Below are 25,412 nucleotides of genomic sequence, written 5' to 3'. Positions count from 1 at the left end.
TATCTGATCTCACCTGATGCTCACACATATCTGTCTAGCAGGGGTGGCTAGGAATCTTAGCTGATTTTGCCCTTCCCAATACAGGGCCATTGAGGCCAATTGGAATAGCTAGCGTAGCAGTTAGATCGAGGTCAGCTATCGTGACAGCTCTTCCTAGACTGCACTGCATGACTCGGCTACTTACTGCCATAACCAGCTGAACCATCTAGAGAGGATCTCCTAACTTCTTTGTTTTATAATCACTTTTACGTTACTATTTCTACTTTTCGTTTCCAGGAAGGAGAAACATGGTCTCATCACAATAATACATGTATTCACTATAGATGTGTGGACGGTATGATAGTAGAGACAAAAATATCATGTTCATCTCGTCCAAGCTGTGCCGAGGTTTGTACAGTACTGTACTTGGTTTCCCTTTGTTATGATGTATTATAACACTGAAGTATTCATTTGTTTTTCTATAATTCTTGAGTGTGTAATTAATTGACCAATGGATGCTATGCTTAGAACAGTAAAAAGAGAAAACAAAGCTGAATTAGTAAAATAAATATTCTATCCTTCATGAAGAGAACGTTTAAAAATCATTCTTAATATTGAGGATTGGGTGGCACAGTATGTAACACGTGGGCCCTGAAATTCCGGTCAGAGGCTTCCTTCAGACGAATGCCTCCAATCCAAAATTTCTCTATGAAAGTACTTGGTGGTCCCGGAGGCGCCTTGGATTCTGGTCGGAGGCCTTCTTTTCCTGCGCATCGCAGCACGTCCACGTCTTCTAGATAGGAGAAGCTGGAGTCACGTGGGCCTGGACAACCAATCACGGTACAGTATTCTCATTGATTGTAATGGGAACTCGTAAAATTGGAGTTCCCATTACTATCAGAGGAAAAAACACTAAAACACTCAAACACAACATAAGAAAAAAACACTTCACATATTTAAAATTAATTGAAATTGAAGTTTTAATTAAATGTTTTAGAAAAAATATATATTTTTTGGATTTTTTTTAAATGTGTTTTAACAGGGTGTAAAATAAACTTAACTTAGTGGACAGGGCTTTTACTATAAAAAAAAGTGTATTTAAATTTAATTTTTATGTTTTAAAACTCTTACGCTGGTAAAAGTAGGCTATGCGCCTGCTTTTACCAGGCATAAAGGTTTGAAGGACATTCGCTGGGCATGAGATGGGCAAATAGCCAAATCTCACCGGTGTGGATGTCCTTCTGTCGGGGATGCGGAGGATCTGTCAAAAGATATCTTGACAGATCGGAAAAGCTGTTTTTTGGCCCATGCGCATTGCGTGCCGAAAACCAGCTTTTGCGAGGCCTCGCTGGGTCCATATGTATTCCGTACGGACCCGGTGAGGCTGGGATTTTTTCAGCATAATGCTTTCAACATCTGGATGATGCAATGAATCACCATGCTGTCCTTTCACCTCAATGACCAGGCTTTTAATTCAGCCCAGACTGGTGGAATAAATGCCGCCTTCTTTTGTTTGCTATAAGGTTGGCCAATCTCAATACAGTTTCTCATGTATTTGGGTCCACTGTACAAAACTATCCATAATTGGAACAGATTGACACTAAATAAAACATAAGAACATAAGAATTAGGAACAGGAGTAGGCCATCTAGCCCCTCGAGCCTGCTCCGCCATTCAACAAGATCATGGCTGATCTGGCCGTGGACTCAGCTCCACTTACCCGCCTGCTCCCCGTAACCCTTAATTCCCTTATTGGTTAAAAACCTATCTATTGTGACTTGAATATATTCAATGAGCTAGCCTCAACTGCTTCCTTGGGCAGAGAATTCCAGATTCACAACCCTCTGGGAGAAGAAATTAACAATCTTGTCAGAGAGGTTAGTGTGAGAAACTTCAACTTGGAAAAATTCTCTCCAATACAATAAAGGATATTGTGTGGTTGGTGTTAAAGCAGGTCATTCTGACAGAATAGAGAGAGCTTTAATCTTCTTCTGGATGTGCCATATTTGACCTGGAAGAACCTGGTGCTAAGTCGAGCCCATTCTAAGTGAATGACAGCCTCCTCTCTCTGCCAGCTATAGCGGTTCATGTAAATTTATTTTAACCATCGGAATTCTGGCCATACGAGTCCACAATACAAAACTAACCACAATGTTCCACAAATCAGCACATTGTTGTACAGTAGTAACGTGCCAATCTGAAATTATGGCAATGGTACATTGATGGGATTGAAGAAACAGAGCTTTATTTTACAACGATCCTCTGCCATACTGAGCTGGGAGTATTTACGGCTGACACTAGCAGAAAAGTATTTCATTCCACAGCACTGCTCTGTGTGCAGAATTGACCAAAAATACATGTTAAAAGTTACTGAACATATGATACATAACAGGGTGCTCGAAAGAAAGATAAAATTGAAATAGAAATCTAAAATGTAATCAGAATTTTACGTAGATTGTCAAGCATGACAGATATACAGCAGAATCCAAATTGAAAGAGACACAGATTTAAGTGCTATGAAATATATAGATGTTATGACATGGAAATAGGCCAATTGGCCCAACCAATTCGTGTAAGCATTTACCCACCATACGGGCAACTAGTTCTAATCACAATTACCCACCCTGCTCCCATATCCCTGCTATATACTACTATCCATTAATATACCTGAAACAAATATTCCTGTAATTACCTTCAAAGCAAATGTTTGAAAAAAATATGGTTTTTCATTTCACGGGCATGTTGGAAAATGTAACTAGAATTTATTTAGAACCATTACCTGTATTTGGATTGTCTGCATAATTTACACACGTATCACATTCAATACTGATATAACAATTGATATTTAAATGTTATGTATGTATACAACAATGACAATTCAATATTTTCTGTGTTTAGTCTGAGAGAAAATGGGACGAATATCACTGCTGCTATACATGTCCCTTGCCAGGTAAGAACTTAGTACAATTTATTTGAATACATTCTTCTCTGCAGTACATATAATGGCCCCAAGTTTCGTGCCGTGGCGAAAACAGCGCACCTCCGAGCTGGGTGCCTGTTTTTCGCGCTGAAAACTGCACCTAAAAAAAAATCCGATATTCTCGAGCTCCTTGGAGCTCGATGTCTGCTTGGCGCGGCGCGCTCTTCGCAGCAGGGGGCGGGTACAATTTAAATTAGCCTTCGTGGTGCTGGCAACCCTGCGCGTGCGCGCAGTCTCACACAAACATTGGCACTCGACCATTTTTAAAAATACTGCAGAAAAAGTGAAGATTTGTTTCTTGGACCCCTGCAAAGGCTTGTAATTTAATTTTTTTTGATATTTCTGTGTGTGAGGGAGTGCTTTTAGCAGGCAATGCTGAATAAATCACCTGCTGAAATCAGTGAGTTCAGCTTTTCACTGCTAAACTTGCAGAACCGGTGCTGCATTGGTGCATGCAAATTAAGGACTGTGTTTGGAGAAATAAGAGTGCCAATTCAACTTTGCAATAATACGTGGTGTTGACAATGCAGCACCCATTCTGCAAATTTAAATATAAAACTGTCGATGTGGCTGCCTCTCCCTATCCAAATGGCCTCAGTTCCCCTCACAGCTCGAAGGCTGCTGCTGTATCTTCGGCTGCCGGCCAGCCACTGACGCCGCTGATATCCTATGGCCGAATAGCCTCACGTCCGTCCGCTGCTGATTCTTTGGCTGCCGGCCAGCCACTGACGCCGCCCCTAAAGCGTGGCCGAATGGCCTCAAGAACCTTAATGAGCTGCGTGTGTCCTGCGTTGATTCTTCGGCTGCTGGCCAGCCACTGACGCTGCTGATATCTCATGGCCGAATGGCCTCGGGTCCATCCGGTGCTGCTTCTTCGCGGCCAGCCACGAAGAGAATGAAGGCCTGCCTCAAGCACTGCAGCTCAGCTCGAAGCTTGCTGCCGCTGCCGTCGAGACACTGACGCCACACCGCTGCCTGTCTCCAACATGAAAGGCCTGCCTCAAGCACTGCAGCTCAGCTCGAAGGCTGCTTGCCGCTGCTACCGTCGAGACACTGATGCCACACCGCTGCCTGAAAGGCCTGCCTAAAGCACTTTCACACAGGTAGGAACATGGTTTATTTAATCTTTTCCTTGCTTATAAATTTTTATTCAGGTTGGATTTATTTGTATAATATTTGTATAAGTATAACTAAGGATTGATTGTAGAATTTAATGACTTCCCTTCCCCCCCCTCCCCCCCCCCACCTCGTTCCCTACGCCTAATTTGTAACCTGCGCCTGATTTTTTAAAGTGTAGACAAGGTTTATTCAAGCGTACAAAAATCTTCACTAACTCCATTCTAAGTTAGTTTGGAGTAAGTTTTCACTCACGAAACTTTGAAATCAGGTGTAAGTGGCCGGACACGCCCCCTTTTGAAAAAAACATTCTGTTCCAAAGTGAAACTGTTCTACCTGACTAGAACTGGAGGAAACTAAATGTGGAGAATTCCGATTTCTAAGATACTCCGTTCTACACCAGTTGCTCCTAAAAATCAGGAGCAAATCATGTGGAAACTTGGGGCCTACAACTTTAAGTTGCTCCAGTTCCAAATTTCCTCATCTTTATATGTTATGAATTTTCTACCTTATCACAGTGACTACACATCACAAATAGTTAATTTAGCTATGCACTGCTTTGGGGTGTCCAGAGATCATGAAAGATGCTATAAATCTGCTTGTTCTGTCTTTCTTTATTAACGCGTATTGAGGCAGGACAGGTTCCTGCCACGTTTCCACCCATTTGTAAATTGAGAGTTCTGTGCTTAGGTCCTCTTTTACTACTGGCACATGAAATGACAAAGCTGCCATGAAGTAACATTCTGTTACCTGATCTGAAAAGTCTTGAAGCACAAAAATGCTTTGGTCAGAATTCAGTGCAGTTCAACGTACTGAGAAAAACACTTCACCCTGCCAGTATTTAACTCCAATTTTGCAAAGGACTTGTGCATCTGACCCACATTCCAATATGCTAATGAGCTGATGCAATTAATTGCAGCACAGCCAGCAACGCAGGTCTCCGGGCAGAGGTCCTGCCCTGCTGACACTCTGACCTCGGCACAGACACAGCAGGAAAAAGTAACAATGCAGTTCTTGGTTTTTTACGCAGGATTCCTATTCTAACGAAATTAGCCCCAAAATTGTATTGCATATTGATACCAATCAACAGATTCATTATTATTCAACTATTTCCTTGCAGACAAATGCTTTAAACTTGTTTTAAGAGTGCAATAGAAAACCACATGAAGCTTTCATCTGCTAATATCTCATCAGTAATTTCAAGATTTTATTCTTTAAAAGAAAACCTGTTGCTTCGTTCATCGCATGCATCCATTTGTTTTATCTGATAGTTCTTTATAATGCAACTTAAAATGATTTAAAAATATTCTGTTGATTTCTCAATTTCCACAGTGCAAGACTGTAAGGTTAAACCCAAATTGCTCAATATAACCAAGGATGGCTGCTCAGCAAATGTTCAAGTGGAATCATGTGAAGGAAGGTGCAACTCATTTGCCATGTAAGTAACTAGATTCAATAGTTTTATTGTGTGTTAAACAATAATAAACAAACAAAAAAGTTTTAAAAAGCTGGGAACATCCCGCAGGTCAATCAGCACCTCTGCAGCTAATGGACAGTCAGTGGTTTGAGCTTATTCTCGTTTAAGAGATGAAAAGCATATTAATAGAATCCGAAAACGGGAAGGGAATAAACGAGGAAACACAGAGAATGGAACGATTATTGGATAATGTAACAGATCGTTGTACGCTGTACGCAGTTGACACCCAGCTCTACCTCACTACCACATCTCTCGACCCCTCGACGGTCTCAAAATTGTCAGACTGCTTGTCCGACATCCAGTTCTGGATGAGCAGAAATTTTCTCCAATTGAATATTGGGGAGACCGAAACCATTGTTTTCGATCCCTGCCACAAACGCAGTTCCCTAGCCATTGACTCCATCCCTCTCCCCAACTCCTACCTGAGGCTGAACCACACTGTTCGCAACCTTTGTGTCATATTTGATCCTGAAATGAGCTTTTGACCACACATCCGCAGCATAACTAAGACCGCCTATTTCCACCTCCGTAACATCGCCAGTCTCCGCCCTTGCCTCAGCTCATCCGAAGTCCTCATCCGTGCCTTTGTTACCTCTAGGCTGACTATTCCAACGCACACCTGGCTGGCCTCCCACATTCTACCCTACGTAAACCCGAGGTGATCCAAAACTCGGCTGCCTGTGTCCTAACTCGCACTAAGTCCCACTCACCCAAGTCCCACTTAAGCAACAACTCGCTTTCAGAATTCTCATCCTGATTTTCAAATCCCTCCATGGCCTCGTCCCTCCCTATCTCTCTGGCCTCACAACCCCCCCAAAATGTCTGCGTTCCTCTAATTCTGCCCTCGTGAGCATCCCTGATTATAAATCGCTCAACCATTGGTGGCTGTGCCTTTGGTTGCCTGGGCCCCGAGCTCCAGAACTCCCTGTCTAAACCTCTCTTTCCTCAAAACATACCTCTTTGACCAACCTGCGTTAATTTATACTTATGCGACTCGGTGTCAAATTTTTAGCGCACAATACTCCTGTGAAGCGCCTTGGGATGTTTCACTACGTTAAAGGCGCTATATAATTACAAGTTGGTGTCGTCGTCGGCTCGGTCAAGTGATGCAAAGAAGCAGGTCTTTAATGCCTGTAAAAAGGCTTGAGCTATTCTGTGGCTCTCCCTTTGATGTCCCCTACGTACGCACAATGCCAGAACCTACAACCCTTCTTTCACTGCACTCAGATACCTAGTTAACGGAACAGAATTTCTGCAACATAAGTTGATGCTGAAATATTAAATTAAATTCTAAACTCAAAGATTATTTTTACTTTGCATCCTCTATTTGAAGGGACATTTGTTTTTTCTCCCCCATTAGCCTGTTACATAAAAGGAACCATTCCCGTTTCTTTATGAACTATCACACATTGATCCACCTTAAAATCTGCCATATGTCAGTCCATCAATTATGGATTGGTCCAAGGGTCTCTGAAGAGATTCAGGATGAAGTTTACTGCCCAAAATCAGGAAATGGGTGAAGAAGCCCACTGATGTATTACTCTTGCCCAAGAGTGCCATTGGGAATTTCCCTTCCCCCCCACTCCCCTTTCCCGAGGAAACACAGCTGCTTGACCCTGAACTGGGGTGGGCGGGGGGCGGGGCGGATAGGGTTCAGGAAAATAACCGATTTCCATGCCTTCTGCGCCACCTACTGGCAGGAGAGGGGTGGGTGGTAGCTCTTGGGACAGTGGCAGAAAGCTCGCTAAAGGCCTTTTTGGTGGTTGCGAGCCGAGTAGTGGCCACCCATAGAATTTGATGACTAGGTGGGAGGTCAGCTTTATGCAGTCTGAACTCTTCTAATTCCTTTTATTTTGAGAGAATGCAATGTCTTAAGTTTAAATATATTGCCCTTCAGTTAGAATTACTTTCTTCTTACACCCGTGATGTATTTCACAATGGGTAACTGTCTTGACACTATGATGGCAATGCTATTTGCTGCATTCTAGCTTGATGGGATTAAAATGGATAATAAATATATTAAGTTAACTGAATTATTTCACTGTGATCTGGTTATTTTTCAGATTTGATCCAGAGATAAATGACATGAAACACGAATGTCAGTGCTGCCGAGAAAATGAATCGGAGACAAAAACAGCAAATTTGACTTGCACGAATGGAACAACTAAACAGTACATGTATATTTCTGTGAAGTCGTGCAAGTGCAAAATCTGTGCAATCAACCAGAATACTGCTTCATTCACATGAACGGAATTTGTGCAATAGAAGTTGATGCTGAAATATGAACTGAAATTCTAAAAACAAAGATGATTTTTACTTGATTGCGTTTAAGCCAATGTCACTTGGTGGTAATAAGAAATGTTGGCAAGTATCATCAACTCCCAACTACTTATTTTAAATTATGGGATTGTGGTCTCATTGCAATATGTCTTCTGTATGTTGCAAACCTTTTTTGTTCAGTGAGAAATTACAATCAATAAAGCATTTTCTGTATGAAATGAATCTCCGCTATGGTACGTTGTCATGTGTTTCACTTTTATGTATGTGAATTTAAAATAAAGAAAAATGTAATTTGTTTACAATTTAAATTCACCCATTCCATGCTCCCACCTATAGTGCCAGTTCGCCAGCCTGAAGCTACATTTGAGTGGAACAATTTGCTGGGTATGTGGGATCACTGAATTTACTCTAGATTCTTAGACACAATTTCCCTCTATAACCTTGGAGTGGGCGTTCCTTTCAGCGGCAGGGTAGATCACCCGAGAAGCTCATGTGTCAATATTACTGAGGAAATTCTGTTTTCAACAACACTGAAGTTGCAAAATGAATCTAGAGTCAGTCCTCCAGGACACTTCAAATCTATATGCAGTTCATTCACATGTTGTTACAGAGGTGGACTCTACATAAGAACATAAGAACATAAGAATTAGGAACAGGAGTAGGCCATTTAGCCCCTCGAGCCTGCTCCGCCATTCAACAAGATCATGGCTGATCTGGTCGTGGACTCAGCTCCACTTACCCGCCCTCTCCCCGTAACCCTTAATTCCCTTATTGCTTAAAAATCTATCCATCTTTGACTTGAAAACATTCAATGAGCCAGCCTCAACTGCTTCCTTGGGCAGAGAATTCCACAGATTCACAACCCTCTGGGAGAAGAAATTCTTTCACAACTCGGTTTTAAATTGGCTCCTCCGTATTTTGAGGCTATGCCCCCTAGTTCTAGTCTCCCCCACCAATGGAAACAACCTCTCTGCCTCTATCTTGTCTATCCCTTTAATGATTTTAAATGTTTCTATAAGATCACCCCTCATCCTTCTGAACTCCAAGGAGTAAAGACCCAGTCTACTCAATCTATCATCATGAGGTAACCCCCTCATTTCTTGAATCAGCCGAGTGAATCGTCTCTGTACCCCTTCCAAAGCTAGTATATCCTTCCTTAAGTAAGGTGACCAAAATTGCACGCAGTACTCCAGGTGCGGCCTTACCAATACCTTATACAGTTGCAGCAACACCTCCCTGCTTTTGCACTCCATCCCTTTCGCAATGAAGGCCAACATTCCATTTGCCTTCCTGATTACCTGCTGCACCTGCAAACTAACCTTTTGGGAGCCGTGTGGCCGAATGGATAAGGGGTCTGACTTCGATAATAACCGTGAAGTTATCAGAAGATTGCAGGTTCGAGTCGTGCCGTGGTCAACTGAGCTTCCTCCGTGAAATTTTTCCAAAAGAGTTTCATGCACAAGGACCCCCAGGTCCCTCTGCACCACAGCATGTTGTAATTTCTCCCCATTCAAATAATATTCCCTTTTACTGTTTTTTTTCCCCAAGGTGGATGACCTCACACTTTCCGACATTGTATTCCATCTGCCAAACCTTAGCCCATTCACTTAACCTATCCAAATCTCCTTGTAGCCTCTCTGAGTCCTCTACACAACCCGCTTTCCCACTAATCTTAGTGTCATCTGCAAATTTTGTTGCACTACACTCTGTCCCCTCCTCTAGGTCATCGATGTATATTGTAAACAGTTGTGGTCCCAGCACTGATCCCTGTGGCACACCACCAACCACTGATTTCCAACCGGAAAAGGACCCATTTATCCCGACTCTCTGCTTTCTGTTCGCCAGCCAATTCTCTATCCATGCTAATACATTTCCTCTGACTCCGCGTACCTTGATCTTCTGCAGTAACCTTTTGTGTGGCACCTTATCGAATGCCTTTTGGAAATCTAAATACACCACATCCATCGGTACACCTCTATCCACCATGCTCGTTATATCCTCAAAGAATTCCAGTAAGTTAGTTAAACATGATTTCCCTTTCATGAATCCATGCTGCGTCTGCTTGATTGCATTATTCCTATCCAGATGTCCCGCTATTTCTTCCTTAATGATAGTTTCAAGCATTTTCCCCACTACAGATGTTAAACTAACCGGCCTATAGTTACCTGCCTTTTGCCTGCCCCCTTTTTTAAACCGAGGCGTTACATTAGCTGCTCTCCAATCCGCTGGTACCTCCCCAGAGTCCAGAGAATTTTGGTAGATTATAACAAATGCATCTGCTATAACTTCCGCCATCTCTTAATACCCTGGGATGTATTTCATTAGGACCAGGGGACTTGTCTACCTTCAATCCCATTAGTCTGTCCAGCACTACCTCCCTAGTGATAGTGATCATCTCAAGGTCCTCCCTTCCCACATTCCTATGACCAGCAATTTTTGGCATGGTTTTTGTGTCTTCCACTGTGAAAACGGCAGCAAAATAATTGTTTAAGGTCTCAGCCATTTCCACATTTCCCATTATTAAATCCCCCTTTTCATCTTCTAAGGGACCAACATTTACTTTAGTCACTCTTTTCCGTTTTATATATCTGTAAAAGCTTTTACTATCTGTTTTTATGTTTTGCGCAAGTTTACCTTCGTAATCTATCTTCCCTTTCTTTATTGCTTTTTTAGTTATTCTTTGCTGTTGCTTAAAATCTTTCCAATCCTCTAGTTTCCCACTAACCTTAGCCACCTTATACGCATTGGTCTTTGATTTGATACTTTCCTTTATTTCCTTGATTATCCACGGCTGGTTATCTCTTCTCTTGCCGCCCTTCTTTTTCACTGGAATATATTTTTGTTGCGCATTATGAAAGAGCTCCTTAAAAGTCCTCCACTGTTCCTCAATTGTGCCACCGTTTAGTCCTTGTTTCCAGTCTACTTTAGCCAACTCTGCCCTCATCCCACTGTAGTCCCTTTGTTTAAGCATAGTACTCTCGTTTCTGACACAACTTCCTCCTCCTCAATCTGTATTACAAATTCAACCATATTGTGATCACTCATTCCGAGAGGATCTTTTACGAGGAGATTGTTTATTTTTCCTGTCTCGTTACACAGGACCAGGTCCAAAATGGCTTGCTCCCTTGTAGGCTCTGTTACATACTGTTCTAAGAAACAATCCCGTATGCATTCTATGAATTCCTCCTCCAGGCTACCCCCTACGATTTGATTTGACCAATCGATATGTAGGTTAAAATCCCCCATAACTACTGCCGTTCCTTTTTCACATGCCTCCATTATTCCCTTGATTATTGCCCGCCCCACCATGAAGTTATTATTTGGGGGCCTATAAACTACGCCGACCAGTGACTTTTTCCCCTTACTATCTCTAATCTCCACCCACAATGATTCAACATTTTGTTCATTGGAGCCAATATCATCCCTCACAACTGCCCTGATATCATCCCTTATTAACAGAGCTACCCCACCTCCCTTCCCTTCCTGCCTATCTTTCCGAATCGTCAGATACCACTGTACGTTTAATTCCCAGTCCTGGCCACCTTGCAACCATGTCTCTGTAATGGCCACCAAATCATACCCATTTGTAATGATTTGTGCCGTCAACTCATTTACTTTATTTCTAATGCTGCGTGCATTTAGGTAGAGTGTTTTCATCCTAGTTTTAAAACCATGATTTTTAGTTTTTACCCCTCCTGCAGCCCTTTTATATTCAGTGGTCCTTTTTGTTTCTTGCCTTTGGTTTCTCTGCCCTCCACTTTTACTCATCTCTTTTCTGTCTTTTGTTTTTGTCTCCTTTTTGTTTCCCTCTGTCTCCCTGTATTGGTTCCCATCCCCCTGCCATATTAGTTTAACACTCACCAACAGCACTAGCAAACACTCCCCCTAGGACATTGGTTCCGTTCCTGCCCAAGTGCAGACCGTCCGGTTTGTACTGGTCCCACCTCCCCCAGAACCTGTTCCAATGCCCCACAAATTTGAATCCCTCCCTGTTGCACCACTGCTCAAGCCACGTATTCATCTGTGCTATCCTGCAATTCCTACTCTGACTAGCACGTGGCACTGGTAGCAATCCCGAGATTACTACTTTTGAGGTCCTACTTTTTAATTTAACTCCTAGCTCCTTAAATTCGTCTCGTAGGACCTTATCCCTTTTTTTACCTATGTCGTTGGTACCAATGTGCACCACGACAACTGGCTGTTCTCCCTCCCTTTTCAGAATGTCCTGCACTCGCTCGGAGACATCCTTGACCCTTGCACCAGGGAGGCAACATACCATCCTGGACTCTCGATTGTGGCCGCAGAAACGCCTATCTATTCCCCTTATGATTGAATCCCCTATCACTATCGCTCTCCCACTCTTTTTTATGCCCTCCTGTACAACAGAGCCAGCCATGGTGCCATGAACTTGGCTGCTGTTGCTCTCCCCTAATGAGTCATCTCCCTCAACAGCACTCAAAACAGTGTATCTGTTTTGCAGGGGGATGACCACAGGGGACCCCTGCACTACCTTCTTTGTACTACTCTTCCTGCTGGTCTTCCATTCCTTAGCTGGCTGTGGATCCTTCTCATGCGGTAAGACCAACTCACTACACGTGCCACTTATGTCATTCTCAGCATCGTGGATGCTCCAGAGTGAATCCACCCTCAGCTCCAATTCCGCAACGCGGTCCATCAGGAGATAGAGGCGGATACACTTCTTACACACGTAGTCATAAGGGACACCGGAAGCGTCCCTGAGTTCCCACATGGCACAGGAGGAGCATATCACGTGACCGATCTCTCCTGCAATGCCTTAACCCTTAGATACCCTTAAATTGGTTATAACAATGTTACAGTTTACTTACTGATATAAAAATAAAAAGAGGAAAAGCTACTCACCAATCACCAGCCAATCACTTACCCCATTGGCTGTGACGTCACCTTTTGATTCCTTTCTACTTCTTTTTTGCTTTCTCTCCCGCTGTAGCTGCACAAGCACGCCTTTTATAGGCCGCTCCGACGCTGCTCCCACCTCTCGCCAACTGCCGCTGACTCTCGAGCTCCCGCTGGGCCTTTATAGGCCGCTCCGACGCTGCTCCCACCTCTCGCCAACTGCCGCTGACTCTCGAGCTCCCTATACATGTTTAGGTGTAGATTTTCTGGTTCAGGTGCTCAGACTGCAGGACTGATCCACTGGAAGCTTACCTCCCTGGATCTTCCATAGTCATCATCGGCAGTCCCTCAGAATCGAGGAAGACTTGCTTCCACTCTAAAAATGAGTCCTTAGGTGGCTGAACAGTCCCATACGAGAACCACAGTCCCTGTCACATGTGGGACAGATAGTCGCTAAGGGAAAGGGTGGGTGGGACAGGTCTAACGCACGCTCTTTCCACTGCCTGCGCTTGATTTCTGCATGCTCTCGGCGATGAGATGCGAGGTGCTCAGCGCCCTCCCGGATGCACTTCCTCCACTTAGGACGGTCTTTGGTCAGGGACTCCCAGGTGTCAGTGGGGATGTTGCACTTTAAATCAGGGAGGCTTTTGAGGGTGTCCTTGTAACGTTTCCTCTGCCCACCTTTGGCTCATTTGCCGTGAAGGAGTTCCAAGTAGAGTGCTTGCTTTGGGAGTCTCGTGTCTGGCCTGCCCAGCGGAGCTGATTCAAGTGTGGTCATTGCTTCAATGCTGAGGATGTTGGCCTGGTTGAGGACGCTAGCGTTGATGCGTCTGTCCTCCCAAGGAATTTGTAGGATCTTGTGGAGACATCGTTGGTGGTATTTCTCCAGCGACTTGGTGTCTACTGTACATGGTCCATTTCTCCGAGCCATACAGGAGGGCGGGTATTACTACAACCCTGTAGACCATGAGCTTGGTGGCAGATTTGAGGACCTGGTCTTTAAACACTCTTTTCCTCAGGCAGCCGACGGCTGCACTGGCGGCGGTGTGGAATCGTTTCGTCAATATCTGCTCTTGTTGAAAAGAGGTTCCCGAGGTATGGGAAATGGTCCACGTTGACCAGGACCGCGCCGTGGATCCTGATGATTTGGGGGCGGGGGGGGGCAGTGCTGAGCGGCATGGACAGACTGGTGGAGGACCTTTGTCTCACAGATGTTTAGCGTAAGGTCCATGCTTTTGTACACCTCAGTAACTACGTTGACTATGACTTGGAGTTCAGCCTCCGTGTGCGCAGACGCTGGCGTCGTCCACATACTGTAGCTCAACGACAGAGGTTGGGGTGGAGACGACGGAGGTTGAACAGGTTCCCACTGATTCTGTAGTTTAGTTCAACTGCAGCGGGGAGCTTGTTGACTGAGGTGGAGCATGGCAGCGAGGAAGATTGAGAAGAGGGTTGGGGCGATGATGCAGTCTTGTTTGACCCCGGTCCCGATGTGGATTGGGTCTGTAATGGATCCGTTGGCAAGGATCACGGCCTGCATGTCATCGTGGAGCAGGCAGAGGATGGTGATGAACGTTTGGGGGCATCCGAAGCGGAGGAGGACGCTCCATAGACCCTCGCGGTTGGCAGTGTCTGTCAAAGGCCTTTGTAAGGTCAAAGAAGGCCATGTTTAAGGGCTGGTGCTGTTCCCTGCATTTTTCCTGCAGCTGTCACACTGTAAAAATCATGTGCACAGACGCAAACGCTCCCTAGTTATATATAATGTACCCAGCCTGGAGTAAGCCTCCCTTTTTGGTTAATGGGAAGGGAGACAGCCAGTCCAGTACCGCTGCAGCTGTTACATGCTTTAAGTTGCCATTGAAAGGGTGGCTGGCCACTTAAGGGAAAATAATCTACTGGGAGGTAAAATAATACTGACAGTAAAAAGGCTGGCACAAACTCTCTGCACAGCTGGATGGGAGAAGGAGTCAGGCCAACTAATCGGGTCAGAATGGAGGGGATGGAAGTTTCTGCTAGGCCCTTTGCCTGCATTGCGGCACATCAGAGCTATTATCACTGCTACCGTGGGCCTACCACCACCTTCCAGAAGGGTGGTAACGGGTGGATGGAAGGGGACTGGGACAGGAGGCTGGGCCTTTCCCACCCTACTGGTATTTACAGCAGAAAACAAATCTCGTCACCCATTTGACAGATGGTAATATGGAGGTGCTGCTGCATGAGGTGGATGTAAGGAAAGTTGTCCTGTTTGGTCTAAGGCACCTTCTCTAGAGGAGAGCTGTGCAGCACGTGTGGCAGATGGCCATGGCCATCCTAGAAGCTGTGCAGGCTACCTGCAGGACCTAGGAACAGATGAGGAAGAAAATGCCAGACCTACAGAAGCTGTCGATTTCCTGCCGTCAGCCTTTGCCAATTGTTTTGGTGAACATCCACTGGAGACATGCCAGGCGTTCGACTGCATGGCAGGAACTGACACGCTGTTACAGGATTTAATGCCCTGCAGCAGCTTAAAGGACAAGGGTGAACAGCCAGTTGTCATGGTGCACATTGGTACCAACGATATAGGTAAAAAAAGGGATGAGGTCCTACGAGACGAATTTAAGGAGCTAGGAGCTAAATTAAAAAGTAGGACCTCAAAAGTAGTAATCTCAGGATTGCTACCAGTGCCACATGTGAGTCAGAGTAGGAATTGCAGGATAGCTCAGATGAATACAAGGCTTGAGGAGTGGTGCAACAGGGAGGGATTCAAATTCCTGGGGCATTGGAACCAGTTCTGGAGGAGGTGGGACCAGTACAAACCGGACAGTCTGCATCTAGAACCAATGTCCTAGGGGAAGTATTTGTTCGTGCTGTTGGGGAGGAGTTAAACTAATATGGCAGGGGGATGGGAACCAATGCAGGGAGACAGAGGGAAACAAAATGGAGACAGAAGCAAAAGACAGAAAGGAGATGAGTAAAAGTGAAGGGCAGAGAAACCCAAGGCAAAAAACAAAAAGGGCAACTGTACAGCAAAATTCTAAACGGGCAAAGTATGTTAAAAAGACAAGCCTGAAGGCTTTGTGCCTTAATACGAGGAGTATTCGGAATAAGGTAGATGAATTAACTGCGCAGACAACAGTTAACGGATATGATGTAATTGGCATCACGGAGACATGGCTCCAGGGTGACCAAGGCTAGGAACTTAACATCCAGGGGTATTCAACATTTAGGAAGGATAGACAGAAAGGAAAAGGAGGCGGGGTGGCGTTGCTGGTTAAAGAGGCAATTAATGCAATAGTAAGGAGGGACATTAGCCTGGATGATGTGGAATCGGTATGGGTGGAGCTGCGGAATTCCAAAGGGCAGAAAAATCTAGTGGGAGTTGTGTACAGACCACCAAATAATAGTAGTGAGGTTGGGGACAGCATCAAACAAGAAATAAGGGATGCGTGCAATAAAGGTACAGCAATTATCATGGGCGACTTTAATCTCTATTCATTGGGCTAACCAAACTGGTAGCAATGCGGTGGAGGGGGATTTCCTAAAGTGTATTAAGGATGGTTTCTAGACCAATATGTCGAAGAACCAACGAGAGAGCTGGCCATCCTAGACTGGGTGATGTGCAATGAGAAGGAACTAATTAGCAATCTTGTTGTGCGAGGGCCCTTGGGGAAGAGTGACCAAAATATGGTAGAATACTTTATTAAGATGGAGAGTGACACAGTTAATTCAGAAACTAGGGACCTGAACTTAAGGAAAGATAACTTTGACGGTATGAGGGGTGAATTGGCTAGAATCGACTGGCAAAGGATATTTAAAAAGGGTTGACGGTGGATAAGCAATGGCAAACATTTAAAGATCACATGGATGAACTTCAGCCATTGTACATCCCTGTCGAGAGTAAAACTAAAATGGGGAAGGTGGCTCAAACATGGCTAACAAGGGGAATTAAGGATAGTGTTAAAACCAAGGAAGAGGCATATAAATTGGCTAGAAAAAGAAACAAACCTGAGGACTGGGAGAAATTTAGAATTCAACAGAGGAGGACTAAGGGTTTAATTAAGAGGGGGAAAATAAGAGTTCGAGAGGAAGCTTGCAGGGAACATAAAAACTGACTGCAAAAGCTTCTATAACTATGTGAAGTGAAAAAGATTAGTGAAGACAAACGTAGGTCCCTTGCAGTCGGATTCAGGTGAATTTATAATGGGGAACAAAGAAATGGCAGACCAATTGAACAAATACTTCGGTTCTGTCTTCACGAAGGAAGACACAAATAACCTTCTGAATGTACTCCGGGACAGTGGGTCTCGTGAGAAGGAGGAACTGAAGGATATCCTTATTTGGCGGGAAATTGTGTTAGGGAAATTGATGAGATTGAAGGCCGATAAATCCCCGGGGCCTGATAGTCTGCATCCCAGAGTACTTAAGGAAGTGGCCCTAGAAATAGTGGATGCATTGGTGATCATTTTCCAACAGTTTATCGACTCTGGATCAGTTCCTATGGACTGGAGGGTAGCTAATGTAATACCACTTTTTAAAAAAGGAGGGAGAGAAAAAACAGGGAATTATAGACCGGTTAGCCTGACATCAGTAGTGGGGAAAATATTGGAATCAATCATTAAGGATGAAATAGCAGCGCATTTGGAAAGCAGTGACAGGATTGGTCCAAGTCAGCCTGGACTTATGAAAAGGAAATCATGTTTGACGAATCTTCTGGAATTTTTTGAGCATGTAACTAGCAGAGTGGACAAGGGAGAACCAGTGGATGTGGTGTATTTGGACTTTCAAAAGGCTTTTGACAAGGTCCCGCACATGAGATTGGTGTGCAAAATCAAAGCGCATAGTATTGGGGGTAATGTACTGGATAGAGAACTGGTTGGCAGTCAGGAAGCAGAGAGTTGGGATAAATGGGTCCTTTTCAGAATGGCAGGCAGTGATTAGTGGAGTGCCGCAGGGCTCAGTGCTGGGACCCCTGGTCTTTACAATATACATCAATGATTTAGATGAAGGAATTGAGTGTAATATCTCCAGGTTTGCGGACGACACTAAACTGGGTGGCGGTGTGAGCAGTGAGGAGGACGCTAAGAAGCTACAGGGTGACTTGGACAGGTTAGGTGAGTGGGCAAATGCATGGCAGATGCAGTATAATGTGGATAAATGTGAGGTTATCCATTTTGGGGGCAAAAACACGAAAACAGAATATTATCTGAATGGCAGCAGATTAGGAAAAGGGGAGGTGCAACAAAACCTGGGTGTCATTGAAAGTTGGCATGCAGGTACAGCAGGCGGTGAAGAAGGCAAATGGTATATTGGCCTTCATAGCTAGGGGATTTGAGTATAGGAGCAGCGAGGTCTTATTGCAGTTGTACAGGGCCTTAGTGAGGTCTCACCTGGAATATTGTGTTCAGTTTTGGTCTCCTAATCTGAGAAAGGACGTTCTTGCTATTGAGGGAGTGCAGCGAAGGTTCACCAGACTGATTTCAGGAATGGCTGGACTGTCATACGAGGGGAGACTGGATCAACTGGGCCTTTATACACTGGAGTTTAGAAGGATGAGAGGGGATCTCATTGAAACATATAAGATTCTGACGGGACTGGACAGGTTAGATGCGGGAAGAATGTTCCCGATGTTGGGGAAGTCCAGAACCAGGGGACAAAGTCTTAGGATAAGGGGTAGGCCACTTCAGATTGAGATGAGGAGAAACTTCTTCACTCAGAGTTGTTAACCTGTGGAATTCCCTGCTGCAGAAAGTTGTTGATGCCAGGTCATTGGATATATTCAAGAGGGAGTTCGATATGGCCCTTACGGCTAAGGGGATCAAGGGCTATGGAGAGAAAGCAGGAAAGGGGTGCTGAGGGAACGATCAGCCATGATCTTATTGACTGGTGGTGCAGGCTTGAAGGGCCGAATGGCCTACACCTGCATGTTTTTTCTATGTTTCTATGCTTATGTCACCTGTGTTCCCAGTATAAGGGAGATGAACTGTTCAAGGTGCTACCAGAAGGGGGACATTACTCTGCAAAGATCACCGAGAGAAACTATCCACCATGGCCGGGTAGCCCGGCTGTAAAGAGAACTTTGAAGACAGGGTCCGCAGGTCTTCAGCATAACCAAGGCAATCACTAATAGGACACTGCTACAATGACCACCACCACTAAACGGACCTTGGACATATGTCCAAACTGATTTTTTAGGTCCTCTAGTCACGGCGCCCCTGGGCTACAAATACTGTCTGGTCCTGATAGACAAATTCACAAAATGGATTGAAGCCTTCCCCTGCAGAGCCAACACCACTCTCACGGCAGCAAAACTGCTATTGTGTGAAATGGTCTGCAGATAGGGAATACCAATCCAGGTGGATAGTGACCAATGGTCACACTTTACCGGGAAAGTTTTCTCCGAACTCCAGAGATTCATGGAAATCCGCCACAAACTACACATAGCATACCACCCACAATCATCAAGAGTGGTATAAAGGGCAAACCGAACCCTTAAAACTATGTTGGAAAAGTTTTATGCAGACCACCCCCCACAATGGGTTAACAAGCTGCCCATGTGCCTGGTGGCCATGAGAGCAACCCCACATAGCACAACAGGTATTTTACCTTACCAGGCTATGACAGGGCGGTTAATGAGGACGCCGGCTCACCTCTTCACTCCATCTCGGCCAACCAGAGGTGGTTAGAATCAATGATAGGAAAACAAATGAGTTCGTAGCCCAGCAGACCAGGAAAAGCCAGCAACAGATTAAAAAAATTGACAAAAAGGTACGGCTCTTTTGAGTATCAGGTTGAGGACGTGGTTATGGTCCTAAACTACTCAAGAAGGGAACATACCTTTAAACCCAAATGAGTAGGACCTTGCCCAATCATAGACCTAGCCAGCCTTGCTGTATACTTGGTCCAGATCCCAGATAAGAAGGGGAGGAAGAGACACCAGTGGTATCACATTAATCAGCTGTAAACTGTGAAAGAATAAATATTGCACATTTTAACCTTTCAGAACCTGCTGAAAATGATAATGGAACATGTAGCACTCCATATTAGTCATTGAACCCTCCCGTTGAGGGTCATCATGGACATAAGACACTTGAACGCCTCTTTAATCTCCACAAACTGGGTGGAATACAATGTTCTAACCAAGAGCAAAGGTATATCATGTCAAATCTTGAAAGAAATATGCAAAGTAAAATTCATATGCAAGGAATGTGTGATACGCCCACTGACACTCACAACTTGGAAGCACCATCTTTCGGTTCCTGAAGGAAATGGAGTTTGGCAAAACTACACTGCAGTACAGGGGGATACCACCCAGAGGCCCCGGGACGGTCCACAACATTGGTTAAAACTGGGCTGATGGGAATACCCAGAGGTAAAAAGCAAAAAATGGGACATTAAGGACTATGATCTGAATTGGCCGACTTTTTGACCATGATATGAAGGTGCATATCAGTGGTGAGACAAGTGGCAAGAAAATAATACAAGAAATAACCCATAATGCTGCGCAGGATGGTGTGTTAGCAGCGGGGGGATAGTTGTAATAACACAAAAGAGAGAGGGAAGATCATAGTGGATAGAACCAGTAACAGGAAATAAAACTGTCCCGAAACAACAAAAGGCTCCGATAATGGCTTAGTAGTAACTCGCACGAGAGCCTGTATAATGAATGATGTTAGATATGAGATTGTCCCAGTAATCTCAGCAGTCCAAATGCCAAAGGACCTGTGCAACCACGCACATGAGTTATTTTGTAGTTATCTAGAGAAGTAAATAGTCAAGGATTTTGTGGAAAGGAATGCGGAGAAAGACAGAATGCGGCGAATCCTGGCCTCCGATTGATGGTCAACGGTACAAACCAATAGTAGGGGAAGGAAATGACAAATAAGTTGAGAAGGAAGCAAAGATTGAGAGAATCAGAAGCCACAGCAGTATAGGATAGAATAGACATAGAAACTACATAGGAACATGAAGCTATGAGGGGACAGCTGAAGGGAATTTTAATTGAAATAAATAAGGAGAGCCAAACCAAATTAAATAATTGCAAGAAGCACTAAAAACAACATTGAACATGGTACACTAGTCGAGCGATTCAGGATAAGGTTAATGAGATGATTAAAGAATTTGAAGGAAGTAGGAAGCAGTCTTCTAAGGTTATCACTTGTGCCATGTATGGGAGTTTCCTATTGGATCAGGCTCAAAAGGGTCTGACGAGCATAGAGAATAATAAGATACCTAACTTTGAGAATGACAAACATTAAGAGAAATGGTTTAACAAGACTGAACCTGGTGTGCTGCTAAAAAACATGGGTTAGCTTACTATGCCAAATTACAATGCCCAGACAGGAAAAATAACAATTATCTAGATTCAAAAAACATCCTACCAGTAATCTTATGGTTGCCCCGATTAAACAAAACAACTAAATGGGAAGAGTTCAAGGTAGAATCAACAGGATCTATGGAAGGGAAAGTACACAAACAATATGCAGAATATCCACATTACTTGATCAAACAATGAGTGATCCGGAAGGCCTCTAATTTGGATTGTTGTACTAAAAATAAAGGATCGTGGATGTGTAGATACAACAGCCGAGTCAGGGATACCAACATGCCGGTTCACCATAGATGAAGAATCACCTACTTGCACCATCCAGGTACAAACATGGGGCAATAACCACGCTCAGGTCAGTTACCTAAGCCAGCGACGTTATTGTGTGACCATCTCTGCTACCCAATATACCCACGGGCTAGAGATCTGGCAGGTCCAATAGCCAACCTTCTGCCTAAAACCTATAGAAATTACGAGGGTAGTAAATGACCATTTGATTCCTGTAAAAACTCACAATATAACCCAAATACAAGTGAATATTAGAATATTATTATGCAGCAGGAGGCACTAGAGGCAGTGGTAAAACTTGGACATCAGATTCCATCACTATCTCTCAGTTTAAAGTCTATTATTGAAAGAAGTAGTCCCTCCCAGAAACACTTGGTTAAAATGAAGCAAGACAATGCCCACATAGAGAAAGCAATAAGTTAGGGGACCACTAGTGGTGGGAAGTAGTATATAATGTCAGCCAAACTCCCTGGTTAAGAATGCTGGCCTTATTCCTAGTAATAGACCAAGGATCCGTACTGATGATCTTAGTAGTAATATTGGTATGCTATGTGTGGCACCTGATCAAAAGAAAAGGGAGGCAAGATAATAACCTAGAAGTCAAAAGTAGGATGTGAGAAGTCAATAAGGATATTTCCTTCTCAAAAGGAGGGAATTGTAGGAAATAGTTATTAAACTCAAAAAAATTGGGTTATTGGAAGAAATGGCTCTGTAAGAAAAAATTGAGTTTCAATTCTTAAGGAACAGAAATAATAAACTGAAGAAATGCAGCTGGGAACAGATGTCAGCAAGGTCAGATACCGAGCACCTAGACAAACGGCCGAGGCAAGAACACCTGAATGATAAGGTGGTCGTAAAATGCAAGACAGCACAGGATAAACAAATAACTCCTCTGGAGACCTGATAACTAGACAATGTGGAGCCAGAGTGTCATAAAATGTCCTTAAAGAAACATGACAAGACATTTCCCAGGAAGCTAAGAGGAAAAGGTCTCGTCAGCCAGGCAGCGATGAACCATGAGAAACGCATCACATTTCTCAATTAGATCACAGATGAGAGACAAATGATCGACACCAGGTAATCACCAGCCCACCGAAATAAAGTATAAAGATAGAGGGCCAAGAGTGAAATAGTCAGACAGCTAGAGACGAAGGCTTCCTCAGGGTGGATGAATGCTGTTAAATAACCAAACACCCAGACAAGTTTAGCCTCTGGGGTGGATTCATACTGGTGAAAAGCAAATTATAATTTAAAATGGAGAAAAATTGCAAAGTGCTACAGTAGAGGGACCTGGGGGTCCTGTGCATGAAAGACAAAAAGTGAGTATGTAGGTAAAACAAGTAATCAGGAAGGCAAATGGAATGTTGGCCTTTATTGCAAGGGGGATAGAGTATAAAAGCAGCAAAGTCCTGCTGCAACTGTACAGGGTATTGGTGAGGCCACACCTGGAGTACTGTGTACAGTTTTGGTCTCCGTATTTAAGGAAGGATATACTTGCATTGGAGGCTGTTGAGAGAAGGTTCATTAGGTTGATTTCGGAGATGAGGGGGTTGACTTATGAAGATACGTTGAGTAAAGTTGGGATTATATTGGAGTTCAGAACAATGAGAGGTGATCTTATTGAAACATGCAAGATAATGAGAGGGCTCGACAAGGTGGATGCAGAGAGAATGGGCTCAAGTTTCCGCCCTCTGCAAGAATGGCACACCTCCATATGGCGCACCGATTTTCTGGAATAAAAAGGGCACAGAAAATGTACCTTGTGATTCTCCGGTCTCCTCAGGATGTCTTTGTGCTCAGTGCGGTGCGGCACGGCACAAGGGGTCGGGGGCGAAGCCAGGTCCCTGCGCTGAAACAGTGCCGGGACCTCTGCACATGCGTGCTCAAGTGTGCGTGCATGTGCAGTAGCTCCAGGAAGCTGCGTGGCAGGGGCCCGAAGTACGCTGCCCCTAGCCCTGACCGAATGGGCTCCCAGGACGAAGATCGGATTCGGGCCTCCCTCCCGTTCAGCTCCCGCTCCCCCCCGGCCTCCCCTCCCGTTCAGCCGTTCCCCATCTCACCCCCTCCACATCCTCTGCGGGGCCCACACGCCCGGTCGTTGGTGGCCCGTTCAGCCTCCCTCTCCTCTCCTCCCCTCCTCCCAACCCCCCTCCCCAACCCTCCTCCCCACGCTCTCCTCCTCCCCACACTCCTCCTCCCCACACTCCTCCTCCCCCCCCCCCCACGGTCCTCATCCTCCTCCTCCCCATCCCCACCCCACTCCTCCGACTCCCCCACCCCAGTGCCCCTCCCCCCCTCCCCTCCTGCTCCTCCTCCCCCCCCCAACTCCCCTTCTCCTCCCCACTCTCCTCCTTACCCTCCTCCCCCACTCCTCCTCCCCCCCACCATTGGAAGTATATCACCATTCCTGCATCATCGCTGGGTCAAATTCCTGGAACTCACTAACACCACTGTGGAAGCACCTTCACCACACGGACTGCAGCAATTTAAGGCGGCGGCTCACAACCAGTTTCTCAAGGGCAATTAGGGATGGCCAATAAATGCTAGCAGTTCATGCAGCTGTTCCGGGTCACCTTCCACTCATCTCTGTCCACTGCCGTTTGCTCTGCAACACTTGTTTTAATGGATTTTAGAAAATTACAGCATGGAAGGAGGCCATGTCGGCCCATCGTGTCCACCCCGGCCAACAAAGAGCTATCCAGTTTAATCCCACTTTCCAGCTCTTGGTCTGTAGCCCTGTAGATTACGGCACTTCAAGTGCACATCCAAATACTTTTTAAAATGTGGTAACGGTTTCTATCTCTACCACCCTTTCAGGCAGTGAGTTCCAGACCCCCACCACCCTCCAGTCCAGGCAACATCCTTGTAAATCTCATCTGTACCCTCTTTCCTGTAATGTGATAACCAGAACTGCACACAGTATTCTCGTTGTGGCCTAACTAGTGTTTTATACTGTGTCAAGCATAACCTCCCTGCTCTTGTATTCTATGCCTCAGCTAATAAAAGCAAGTATTCCATATGTATTCTTAACCACCTTATCTCCCTGGCCTGCTACTTTTGTAAATGTGGATTCTTTTCTCTCAATCTGGTTCAGTAAAATTACTGAGTCGAATACCTCTTGTGCTTTGAACAAAGCAGTCTTTATTTTACCGGCCGGAAAGACGTATCAGACAGGGGATATACATTCTCGATCGAGCGTACACACTCCCTACGGATAAGTGAAGTTACATCGTAAAGCGACAACAGTTATACATTCTCGGCAAAAGATAACAAGATAGGGCTAGAGTGACATCCTAGTTCAACCTATCTCTTTTGGTCCCTCTTTCCCTTTGTCCACTCATAAGCCGACCTAAGTATGGTCTGATTTTAAACAAAGACCTTCTGTTAATGTTTCAGGTTAATAACATGATTTAATAAGACCTTGAGGTTTTTCTGCAAGCTGTGGGTTTTGTTTCAATATGTGTTAGTGTTGTAACATTTCGCAGTCTCGAGTCCGAGATGTCATGGCTATTCCTCCATGAATTCTTTGTTAGCTTATACTGTCCCTATACAATTCCCACGTTCTCAACTTCAATGTCTCTATACATTTTAAACATTCACATTCCCCCCTTTTATCATTCCATGATAACACTTAGGATCATTCTAGGAGTAAAATGTATAGGGAATGTGAACACACCTAATATCCAGAAAAGTTCCCATTTTGCGCATAAACATAAGACATGTAGCTTTCGTCTCTGTCTCCCCTCCCATGCGCCGAAACTGTCATATATCAACATTATACAGACTGTGGCATACAGACAGTTTCATCTTATGGCTCAGGATTCAGATAAATAGTCCAATTATTTTGCTGATTAAAAGAGTTCAGTTTTCCCGTCTCTCTTCTCAGATCACCGTCGGTGTAGCTGGCTGTCTATCACTACGGGTAAAAGTTCAAACTGGTCCACGTTCCAATTAGGATGCCAACGGCCTTGTTCAGCTATGGAGAAGAGGAAGTCTGGAACAGAAACAGGAGTTAGAATAACCAGTAAAATAGGTTCGTTAGAGGGTGGTGAGCTTGCAGTGGTGCAGGTGAACCCAGGCACTTTTCCCCTCAACCTTGGCTGCAGTGGGGGTAGT

The 25,412-nt window shown here is 44.6% G+C and overlaps 1 protein-coding gene across 1 annotated transcript in view; it reads left to right on the top strand.

The window, feature by feature from the left end:
• Positions 1–7,922, top strand: part of LOC139278096 (integumentary mucin B.1-like) — a 36,007-nt gene extending 28,085 nt beyond the window's left edge. Inside the window, exons 15-18 of the mRNA XM_070896754.1 lie at positions 277–387; positions 2,877–2,928; positions 5,407–5,512; positions 7,615–7,922. Coding sequence (XP_070752855.1) covers positions 277–387; positions 2,877–2,928; positions 5,407–5,512; positions 7,615–7,798 — 453 coding nt within the window. The 3' untranslated portion in view covers positions 7,799–7,922. The remainder of the gene's footprint in view (positions 1–276; positions 388–2,876; positions 2,929–5,406; positions 5,513–7,614) is intronic.
• The last annotated feature ends 17,490 nt before the right edge of the window (positions 7,923–25,412 follow it).

Source organism: Pristiophorus japonicus, chromosome 13 (genome assembly GCF_044704955.1).
Source record: "Pristiophorus japonicus isolate sPriJap1 chromosome 13, sPriJap1.hap1, whole genome shotgun sequence".
NCBI lineage: Eukaryota > Metazoa > Chordata > Chondrichthyes > Pristiophoridae > Pristiophorus > Pristiophorus japonicus.
The sequence above is the reverse complement of the archived record's forward strand: the minus strand, read 5'-3'. Positions and strand labels throughout refer to the sequence as shown.